This window comes from Staurois parvus, unplaced genomic scaffold (assembly GCF_062004578.1).
Source record: "Staurois parvus isolate SC_StPar_1 unplaced genomic scaffold, SC_StPar_1.0 ptg000525l, whole genome shotgun sequence".
In the NCBI taxonomy this organism is placed as follows: domain Eukaryota; kingdom Metazoa; phylum Chordata; class Amphibia; order Anura; family Ranidae; genus Staurois; species Staurois parvus.
This window is the reverse complement of record NW_028318321.1, coordinates 1,110,735-1,122,756: the sequence shown is the minus strand read 5'-3', so window position 1 is coordinate 1,122,756 and position 12,022 is coordinate 1,110,735. Positions and strand designations below refer to the sequence as shown.

Here is a 12,022-nt window from a genome sequence, read left to right as displayed (position 1 = left end):
GCCCAACAAAACTGATAGTGACACTAGTGAGAGAGCTGACAACAGTCACCTCTGATTCCCATTGCTGTGTCTGCTCAAACACCCCTGGCAGTGTTATAGTTTATCCCAATCACTGGGACTTAGAGTGCATGTCATGTGGAGAAATACAAAAAAAACACAGATGAAATGAATTGAAAATGAAGAAATACATATAGCAAATACTACCAGTACATGTATAAAAGTATAACTAAAGGCAAATTAAAATACCTTTCGTTTTTACTGAATATGTAGCTAGCTATTTACATCAGCATGTGGTAAAGGATTAAGCATTCTTTATTGCTTTGTGTTTATTACATTGTCTCAGTGAAAATAAAAGGATACACTTATTTCAGAATTTAACTAAAAGCAAAACTTTTTTTTTTGTTATAGTTTTAACCACTGCAATACTGAACACTTTCTCCCCCTTCCTGCCCAGGCCATTTTTAAAGGATAAGTTCAACTTTTATAACATGTTGCATGTTACACCCATATTCAGGTTGTAACATGTTACTGCAGCAGCTGCCCCTGCGCCCCTCTGAATCCCCACTGTGACAGCAGGCTGGGGATCTTCTCCCTCCACCTGCTGTCACAGTTTAAAAAAAACATGGCTGGGTGGAGTCGGCCCACCCAGCCATGTAATTAATTCATAGAATTCTGTGAATGGGAAACTACAACTACTGTCAGCCTTTGTGGCTCATGGCTTGCAGTTCTCAAACAACCAGAGCACTGTGACTGCTCTAGGTAGTTTGTTAATTCTTCCTGTCATTGTTTAACTGCCTGCTTGTACAAGGAACAGGCAGACAGCTTACACTGACAGTCTGCAAGAGCCCTGCATTGCACTCATTATCTCCTGATCATGAATGCAATGCTTTACAGGCTCACAATAAAAATAAATTAATAAATGCATTTTTCTACTTACAAAAAGATGTGCATTTATAATTGTTTTAAAAAAAGGTGAACTCAGCACTGTCATACTTTGAATGACAATTAGTCATGCAACACTGTACCCAAATTAAATTTTTTATAATTTTTTGAGACAGAGCTTTCTTTTGGTGGTATTTAATTACCACTGGGTTTTTTATCTGAAATTTGAAAAAAAAAACCCATGTTTCTGTTATAAAATTTTTAAAATAAATAATCTTACTTCATAAATTTAGGCCAAAATGTATTCTGTTACATTTCTTTGGTACAAATAACCAAAATCAGTGTATGGTATATATATTTGAAAATTGATCAGTCCTGATGTACATGAGGCCCTAAAATGCCAGGACAACACAAATACCCCCAAATGACTCCTTTTTGGAAAGTAGTTAGTCCAAGGTATTTAGTGAGAGGCATAATGAGTTTTTTGAAGTTGTGATGTTTTTGTCACAATTTTTTGGAAGATTAAGAAATTAAATATTTTTTTCCTCAAAAAGTTGTAATTTTAACAAGTTATGTCTCACACAAAGCATAGGCACATTTAAAATAACACCCCAAAACACATTCTGCTACTCCTTCTGAGTATGAGGACACCACATGTGTGAGTTTTCTTCATGGCTTAGCCACATAGAGGGGCCAAAATATCCAAAGAGCGCCTTTAGGCGTTCTAGGGGGATAAATTTTGCATCTAATTTCCCGACTGTCTATCACATTTTTGGAGGTCCTAGAGCACCAGGACAGCAAAAACACCCACAAAATTACCACATTTTGGAAAGCAAAAAAAAGTATAGTATGGTGATACCACATGTGGGAGACTATTACACAAATCAACCAATTGTGTAAAAAACAGTGTACTGTAATGGTTGCCTCCATATGAGTAGCCAGAGAATATAGCTTAGTGTAGCGTCACCAAAAGCAGTTCCCATTTCTATAAGCCAAGCAAGTCTAGCCTACTGGTAAATGGCTACCCCCAGGATTGTCATATTCACAGACCAGGAAGTACAGGAGGCTGAACAAAAGAGTTCCTGTGCTTCCAGGAGTGCAGTTGTCCACAGGGGATGGCTAGGACTGGTGTCTCACAGGAACATAGTCAGTTGTATCTGCAGATGGGTCAGTTCCGTCTGCAGGCAGAGATATGGTCAGCAAACAGGCAAAGGATTGGTCCAGGCAACAGGTAGAAATGTGGTTAATAAACAGGCCATTACAGGTGACAGGTAAAGGCAATACTGCACTGATGTGGCAGTGATCAGGAACACTGATTATGGCTGTACTGGTCTGAAGACACTGGGGACCAGTGTAGCAACAATCAGGAACACTGCTGCTGACTCATACTGGTCAGGTGACACTTGGACTGGTGTGGCAACAATCAGGGACAACCTTGCTGGCTTGCACTGGTGTAGTGACACTGCAACTGGTGTGGTAGTGACCAGGGACACTGTAACTGGTGTGGTTGTGATCAGGGACAGCATGACTGGTTTGGCGATGATCAGGGACATTGTAACTGGTGTGGCAGTAATTCGGGAGAATATTATTGGTGTGGTGGTGATCAGGGAAATTGTAACTGGTGTGGCAGTGATTTGGGAGAATATTATTGGTGTGGTGGTGATCAGGGAAATTGTAACTGGTGTGGCTGTGATCAGGGACAATATGACTGGAATAGCGGTGATTAGGGACACTTTGAGTGGGTGGTGCATATTGGGGATAATGACTGGTGCAGCGGTGATTAGGACACTGGTCTGGTGTAATTCTGTGGTGGTGATCAGAGATAATAGCTGGTGGCACTGACTTATAGTGATATCAGAGCAACCAGCCACTGTACATTATCACCGCCACAGTGGTACAATGTCACAATACTGGGTGGTTGCAATTTTTTTTAAATTACATCCTGTCACCAGAGAAGTGTGGGGTTACTATAGTACCGTAGTATTACTCTAGAGAAATTATTGGCATTTTTTTTCTTTTGCACTATGATTGCTGTGACCAACCACAGAGCTCATAGTAGTTATGAATGTCTGCATGAATGGCAGCCATCTTTACTACTGGACATGTGATCACTGTGATTGGGCACAGCAATCACATGGTACCAAGGCGGAGCACCGCCTCTTGGTACAGCCTCCCAGATCTGCGCTTGTCCCACCCAGCTGTTTATATGCATTGGCTGGGTGGGAAGCGGTTAAATAGAGTGGTGTGGGATTAGAACCACTGTCTGGTTTTTACTGTTGTCTGTATCCCCTTTAAAAAGATTCTCCCTCTTCATTTGTCCTGTTTTCCATTATCACAGAGTGCGAAAGTGAAAGAAAATCCCACATATTGGATTGTCACCAGAAAAGTAACGGAGGGGAAACCTTACAATGGAGATACTAGTTCTGGTGACAACCAGAGATTCCGTGGACACACACAGCCTGGCTCAGGAGTGAGCCCGCACATCTAGCATTTACGTTCCTGTGCAATCCAAGTGTGAACTGGCCCTTAAAGTCTAAGTTAGTGGCCTGAACATGTATGCAAAGAAGGACTTCTGACTTTTCTCTTAATTTCCTGAATCCTGAACAGCATACAGGTTCTGGGTCAGTGGTGCAAAGTACTAAATTCAGTGGATCAGCATAACAGCTAGGTAACAAATGAATTTTCAGGTTTACTTTAAGAGCATATGCTTTACAGTGTTGTGGTTTCAGGCATTTTCTGTCAATAAACATTTCTGCAATGCCAAAATTCTCCTGAACATATAGATTGAGCGTGCTTAAAAATATTTGATAGTGTTGTCTGTATCATAATTATCTACCTTTTGCTGTTGTGACAAAACATAAAATAAAACCCAACTCCCAGAAACCAGAGCCTTTTCCATTGAAATTCATGATTTCAAATTGTGCCTCTAAACCTAGCATAACCTGTCAGATCCTATCAGTTTTGTTTATTTCTCATGTAAATGGAAAACCACAGGCATTACTAGGCGCATGAAGCTGAAGGGTAGAAAATGAATACTGACCTGATATTATACAAACATTAATATCTACAGCGCTCTTCCCCTTAATTCATAGCATTTAAACAATGACATATAATGGGTGCAGTTTGGCGTAGTACACCAATTTATAAATATATATCAGCTTTAATTGTATCTCACTAGAATCCAGAGTATTGCACAAAGTAAAGTCTATAAAACAAACAAAAACATGATATTGTCTTTACTGCACAGTACATATATAAAAGTGCTTCCACACTTGATCGCTCTCCCCTTTCTTTCCTTTCCTCCACAATAAAGTGGTAGTGATGCAGCTGCTGCAGAACCTTTTTGAAAGCAGAACTGCAAACCATTATTTTGCATGATGTCATTTTCCTAAAGGGAATATTTTCCAAACACTACACCATGACTCACAGACTTGCTTCCTACAGTTATTTAGCCAGTTAAATCAGTTCAAAATGAAACTGTCCTCGAATAGAGGTCTATTTATAACTACCTTGTAGTGATGCAATACTTGGTCTGTACTACACAATAAAACATCCTCTGCTGACCTAAAAAGTTTTTTTCTTAGAGGCCAACTGTACCCAGAAATCATTTAGCTTGGTCAAATCACATCTGGCTTCTTATCTCTCTTGGGAATTCTAATAGTCACAAATTCCCATTAGAGTTTTAATTTCCACCCAACAAAAGCACCCATTACTAAGCCAAATGATGTCATCATACTCCCCAATGGATTTGTCATAAAGTAGAATGAATAAATGGGGAATCCAGATTTGAAAGTGTGACACATTCATTTCAAACCTGTGGGAGTTGATAGAGATACAAACCACACAAGTAAATCCTTGTCTTAGAATCTCTATAGAGATAACAGGCTAGCACAATGGAACCCCTGAAATAACTATTGATCTACAGCTCACAGAGCATTAGTGTGATCAGTGAGTTGTAGATATAACAAATATTTGTAAATAGAACAATACATAACTGAATAAATATTACATTTATCCCCTTGAAGTTTTGCTCAGTTTGCAAACTCTAAAGTTTCATTGGTGCTGAGTGCAAACCTTGCTCTGCATTGGTGTTCAGTGAACGTACATGTTATTTACCGTTTTTAAGCAGCAATTTAACAAAAGTTTTATAGACTGCTGCTTACCAATCCTTAGATGTGGTGGCTGCATTTGTTTTTACCTATGAAACAGAGAGATGTAGCGAGCTCTTGGAAACCAGAGAGCTGCAAGCACAAAAGGCGGACCAACCCAATAAGAAAATAAATAACAAACAAACAATGCAACACTAAAAAAACACTAAATAAAAATCAATCATTATATAAATATGTTCCAAATATAGATCATCCAGTGAAAAAAACATGCTCAAAAGCAGCATCATAAACCCATAGAGCATTAATACTTAATACCTTGTATATATCATATGTATCTGTATATATCGAGTAAACACCAAACGAAGTGACCAAAAAGTGCTTAGTGCCAAATAAATATAAACAGCTTGTGTTAAATCAAATAGTCCACAATCTTCAATGGACATGTAAACCAATGACATGCATCCAGTTGTGACAACTCTTCCATGAAATTCCTTCACCCATATGCACTTACTGGTAAAAATAGGTCTGTAGTATCGCTTCAAGCTGTGACAGCACCCTTCACTTGTTCCTCATCATGGGTCCCATCAAAGGCCACCAGAACATACCTTAATTGAGAAAGTGTGTGATCGGGACATCACTGGTGTTGGCTTCTCCCTGCTGTAAAGGCTCAGGTGAGTACTCTTACTCTTGACAACTGTATCTGTGGAGGAGCTTCGTAGACCCCTTTTTGACAGCAGCATAATTAAGCAATGGAGAAGGTAGTGTTTGAGGGACTAGTAGATTTGGATGAAATTTACATAGTGATTAACAAATTAAAGCCTAATTCCGGCTAACAATTTTTAAGCAGTTGTAGAAATAATTTTTTTTCCTTAGGAATTAAAAGGAATATTAAAGGAAATTTATAAAAATTCACTGTGTGGGAATGCGTGTCCATTCACACACAGAGCCATGGCTTGGCTCTTGTCTCCTTTCTCTTCATTGGCTTACTGGCTGTGATTGACAGCAGCAGGAGCCAATGAGGAGGGAGAGTCCCTGGAGAGCCGGAGCTCTTGTGCATATTGCTCAATTGCAAGGGGGCTGCTGCACACATAAGGTCTTTTTACCTTCATGTGTAGAATACATGAAAGTAAAAAAACCTTCAGCCTTTATAACCACTTTAGGTTTTTAAACACATAAAAACCTCACCATTGCAACCACCCCCATCAGTGTTAAATATTCTGCCTCAACCCTCTCACTTTCATCTCAATAGATTAACAGATTTTGATTTTTCAAAAGGAAAAAAAAAACATACTTGCAGGATCAACAGGTAATAAAGCTATATTACAGAAGGGACTCAGAAAAACAAACCCTGTTGTGTTAATGCTATTGCTAGATTAGTTATATATGTAATTTTAAAGGTCTTAGCCCAATAAAAACATTTTCTTTATATTGCCTTGTCATCAACCTGGAATTTCAAGAATCCCAGGAGTCTCAGAGTGAGGACTACCAAAGACAATTGGCTTACTGTAGGGGTACAGAGACAATTGGCACAGGTATTCGAATTTGTTGGATCAACTATTTTCCTTAATGGCATTCTGTGGACACCTTTAATGTGTATGTCCAGCTAAAAAATGTTTTTGTTCTGGATAGAGTGGGAAGGGATTAGAAGCCCTCTCTGATTTGCACTGCTGTCTAGTAGAGAATGGGAAGGCCTGAACCCCTGGCACATTTTTTCATTTCTGCATCCCCGATGCAGGTTTTCTCTCACATCCTCTCTGGAAAAACTATGGTCTTGGGGACAGAAAGTGGTGAAAATATGTGTACAGAGCACTGGACAACAGTAAAGACTCATTCACACCCTGGTGCAGAGACATCAGTTCTTCTGCATGCATTCTGCAAGGGCACACCAAAATCAATTGTTCTCTATGTGCCCTGTTCATACCACAACACTAGTATCATATGCAAACTTTTTTCTGCGCAGGAATCTGCAATGTGTATTAAAACTAATTGAAACGCGCATGTAAACTGATGTCTCTGCAAGTGAAATTGGCATGTCAGTTTCCATGCATGTATGGCATAAACCAGCCCTAAAAGCTCTTCAGGGGTTCTAATCCTTCCCCAAGCAATCCAAAACTTAAAAAAAAAGCTTTTGCCTAGACATAAAGTTTAAAAGTAAAACCCTTTTTAGGTACAAATCAATATACAATAATCAATGACTGAGTACAAGACGGCCAAGACAGCAATGGGCCTCATCTGTCCTGGACATCTGGACATCACACTCTCACTTCAAAGAAGTGATTGTTCAGTCATCTGAACGATAAAGACAAAGGGAACACCTGACAAATGGCTTGGAGTAGATGAGTTTGAACTGGACCCAATGCTAAGGCAGGAGTTAAAAACTGACATTTTCCCATTGTAAACAAATGACACTCTCTTTACAAACACAGTAGAATAAGACCAGGGCTAAACAGTTTGCTACTAGGAAATATAACTGCTTGTAGACAGTTTACTCATTAGAACTATGTTGATTTCCATTGTGTGCCAAATATAGTGACCATAAACAAGTGGTTAAATCACTTAAAGACCATAGGTTTTAATTACCAGAGTAGCCTGGGGCTAAATGTTAGTCAGTTAACAATTAATAAACCTGCAGATAGCATTGGAATATAGTATGGAAAAAACTCAGTAAGGTGACACACACAAACTGTCTAGATGTCCTTCCTAAGCAGTGTCCTTATTTCACCACATCAAATTCACACCTGTCTAGCAAAATGGCAGGTGGAGCCTGGAAGTTTAACCCTTATTAGTGACTTCAGAGTACAGCTGAGAATAGCCATACACATCAACAAGAGCCTAACAAGAGAGATCAATACATTCCCCCATCCAAACTAATCGGTATGGAGAGAGAAATCCCCCTCTGTTGTATTCTGACAGTTGCTCCTGCCGTTGCTCTCAGAATACCCAAACAGTGACTGCATCTGATTAAAGTTTGTTGAGCCATGTGGTGCTGATTGTTCCACATATGGGTCAAGTTGGTGAAATGGCTGAAATTCAAGTTTTGGAAAAATCAAATGATTGTTTATTAATTTAAAGCAACCTTGTCACTATTTAAAAATCTTAAAATACTGTATGTGACGGCATTTTTTTTGTTTTGGAAACAGTAGGAATGGGTTAGACCCTTTTAAAAGTTGTTTGCAGTCTGTGCTCTCAATCAGAAAAATTACCCCCACTAATTTGGTCTGGTGACAATTCAAAAATTGTGAGTTGTCATCAAAGGAAGAGGTGAGGGAAAATTTTCCAATGGGGGGGGGACACCTGTTCCTATTACAACTGAAATCCAACCAAATCTCTGGAGAGATTTTCATTTCCTATTGAAACTCCAGTTCAAGAAGTAAAGGGAAATTTCCCCAGATTTCCCTTCTCTGGGTGTTTTGCCTTTACATACATTTTAAACCATAATTGCTCCATAAAAGAATACTTAATTGTCCTTCAGCTTGGGACTCAAATATTTGCTGTGTTATAAAGCTCTGTCCACTATCGGTATCCAGCAATTTTGGGTAGGTCTGATGCGGTCTCCCCTGCTGTGATGTGGTTCTGCCAGTTAGCCTCTAATGGGTGGAACTACAGTGTGCAGCAAGGGAGACTGCATCAGACACACCTAGAAGTCTGGTGCTGCAGTGCCCTACCATTGGAGTGAAGACTAGTGTCACAGACCACTGGGAAGAGAGGCATTCTTCTTTGACAGGGTGCTTTTGGTAGCCCCCGTTCACACTGCATGCGAATTAGAAATCATGCAACTTCACTTGAATTCGCATGATTTCAAAGTCGCACATCAATGTGACTTAAGGTGCGACTTGCAGACATCTGTGTGACTTCATGCACAGTTGTCTATGCAAGTTGCACCCAAAATAAGCAAAAGTAGTGCAGGAACTACGTTTCAACTTTTTCTCGGGGTTGCACCGATTAGAACAGTTCCATTGCCAATCGTTGGATGCGATTGTCATGCGATTTGAACAGTAAAATCGCATGACAAGTCGCATCAGTGTGAACCAGGGCTAATGTTTTTCAGGTAGAGACAGGATCACTTCATTCGCTTTGGACTTCAAGCACAGTAAATAGAACTTCCATCAGTTCTTTTCAAAGACTCAGAAGTGGAATAGTCAACAAATAGAAGTCTGTTAAACTAAATAATACACCTGTTCTGTAGAACTGCAGAAAACATTTATATATAGAAGGCTCTTTGTCTCTGCTGAAAAGCAAAGCAAAATATGTAGGTGTTCATCTGGGCAACAAGTAATAAACATTCCTCAATTTTCATTGGTGACACCAATGATCTGTGTCTGTTGATCTGGTGAAGCTAAAAATACAACATTTCAATGTACTATAATATATCATAGACTACCACTGAATCCCAAGTAATGTTCTAAAACATTACATACAACTCATTTGTATGTAAGCCAGAATTCAGCAAAGGCAATGCACATGTTCAGTAGGTAAGAAGACTTAGTTTAAAAGCTTTTGTGGAACTGCAATTCTTTGCTTGTTGAGCAAGCTTGACATATGACAAATAAAACTAACCTTCATTAAGCCAAATTCAGAGAAAGGCTGGGGGAAAGCTATACTGTATATACCTAGGCCTAGGAAGACAAATTCTTTATCTTATATAATTATCAAAAAAGTGAGAAAATTAGCCATATATAACGCACAGTATATAATGTTTACATAGATAGTGAAGATATTTATAATCGTATATCTAAAAGCCAAACAAAATGCAGGTAAAGCTATTGAAAGGTTTAAAATGTTATTACTGTAGAGTTCATCTTTATCCTATTTACAGTGAAAGAAGGTGTGTCTGTGATGATTAACTTCATTCATTAACATAAAGACTAGCAAGACTGTGGCACCAGGCAAATTGTGAATCATGCTACTGTAAAGCAGCTAGCACCAAGGAAACCAAAAGCCAGTACCTACTATATATACTGCCAGGTTGCAAAATCACAGTAGCACTATAATCCTCCTCATCCTTCCCCCAAAAATGCACAACAAATGGAGTCACTATAATACACACACACACACATATATATATATATATATATATATATATATATATATAACCTGAGAGAGAATGTGGCAGACACAGTGAACTTGAATTATCTGCGTGATAACAGCGGCATAATAAAATCCAATCTTGCGATTGTATTTCCTGGAGTCAATGAGTCCATATCTAGACGTCTTGTGATAAAGTAATTGAGACATTAATGTATACCCTGGAGCTGTACATGAGTATAAAAAATACAAATCTGCAAAGAAATGAGAGCAGAATAGAGCAGCATCTCTGATGACATAATCCCAGCAAATGTGTGGAGAGGACACCTGTAGGGTTATAAGCATCTCTTGCCACTTCCAGGCACTTCAGCACTGGAGGTCCCTATTGTTCTCTTTCAGGGAGAGGGTGGGCTTGCTCCTGCACGATACTGGACTTGCATTAGACAATGGTTAGTTCAACTACCTACCTTTGATGTGGTGCTGCTGATGGACTCTGTGTATTCTTGTTTGGCTTCCTCTGGGAAATGTGGGAATGCTGCTGGACAAACTGTTACCCATGGCACCCAAATGCAGTATCCCAGCAAGAAAAGAATGAGCCTAGGGAGAATGATGCAGAGCTGCTGCTGCTGACAGATCAGTGCAAATCTTGTGTTTGTAGCTCCTTGTATCCGCTAATATATTCTTTTCTGCTACCGAGGGACTACAGCCCCCACTGTCTTCTCCCCTCCCTCCACCTTTGGCTGCTGTTGCTGCTGCTGTTTCTCCACTATGACCTGCTTTGGATCTGTCTCCTTCCCTTTAGGCTATTGCTGAAATCTTCCCCCTTATGTGAAGGTGCTGTGGGGACAGCTCCATGCCTGCTATCTGGTGCTGCTTCAGCCAGCAGAGCTGTCAGCTTCAGTAGGCAGCAGAGGCTGAGCCTGCTACCTGGCATTGTCTCATGAATAAAAAGGCAGACAGTCACTTGGCCAATCCAATGCCCCTACCGCCCCTTTCTGTAAGCTGGAAACTTTTCTCATCACCAGTACCTGCTGATGCTTCCTTTATTACCACCACCTTTAAATCCCCCTCTCCATCCCTGTACCTGCTTTACCACAACAGCTTCTATAGTAAATTCAGTATAGTCTGCAAATAAAATACCCATTAATTGGAAGCAACGTACACTATATCTGCTACAACTCTGCTTGTAGCCGCAGCATGGAAAAATAGAAAGTGCAGCTCCCATATTATAAATAAATTACCAGAGAACAAAGCTGGCATCCTCTGCAAGATCACACATCACTGATGTCCACAGAAATTCAGCTGAGCCTCTGCAAAAAGCCTTCATCTTATCTAGATTTGTAAAACAGTAAAAATTTCAGAAAGATTTATTCAGTGCTATATGTTTCCATATGTTTTCATTGTAGGGCAGAAGGGGGTTTTACACAACATCCTGCCACTATTGCCATTCTACGGTGGCAGTGCCTATCCAGCATAATGGGGAGTGATTGGGGGATGGTAAAAGTGTGGCTCAGCTGCACATTTTGAATGTCCCTCAAATACAAGTGTAAATAAGAACTAACAGGCTGTATCTCTGTGCATCAGAAGCAGACATTGTGAGCTTGCCTGTGCAGCAGGTTCCCATTGCTACCTGTGCCCTCGGCCACCTCTCTGTTGAATCATTTCCCACCACTGGGCTACAGCCTTGTCTTCCGCCCTCCTCAGTAGAGGAAGAGATAATCATGTGGCCAGTGAAAGAATTGCTCCTCCAGCTTTAGTTGCCTGCGTCTGAAATTAAAAAAAGAGTCCTCTCTGCTCCTCACCTCCTGGGCCCCTCTGATGAACTGGTGGGGCTCAGTGAAAATATAATTAATGTTACAGCAGGGCCAAATGTACTTACCTATCGATGGCCCTGGCCGTGGCTGCGCCCTAGGCAGCTGCCTAGTTTACCTAGTGGTAGCATCGGCCCTGTATGGAGAGTCCAAAATTAGGCTCACTTCTGCATAGAAACCAATCAGCTTCTAACC

General features: G+C 40.1%; 1 protein-coding gene across 1 annotated transcript in view; it reads right to left on the bottom strand.

Annotated features, from left to right (window-relative positions):
• NEURL1 (neuralized E3 ubiquitin protein ligase 1) overlaps positions 1-10,944 on the bottom strand; it is a 311,929-nt gene extending 300,985 nt beyond the window's left edge. Inside the window, exon 1 of the mRNA XM_089690257.1 lies at positions 10,484-10,944. Coding sequence (XP_089546383.1) covers positions 10,484-10,574 — 91 coding nt within the window. The 5' untranslated portion in view covers positions 10,575-10,944. The remainder of the gene's footprint in view (positions 1-10,483) is intronic.
• Between the last annotated feature and the right edge of the window lie 1,078 nt (positions 10,945-12,022).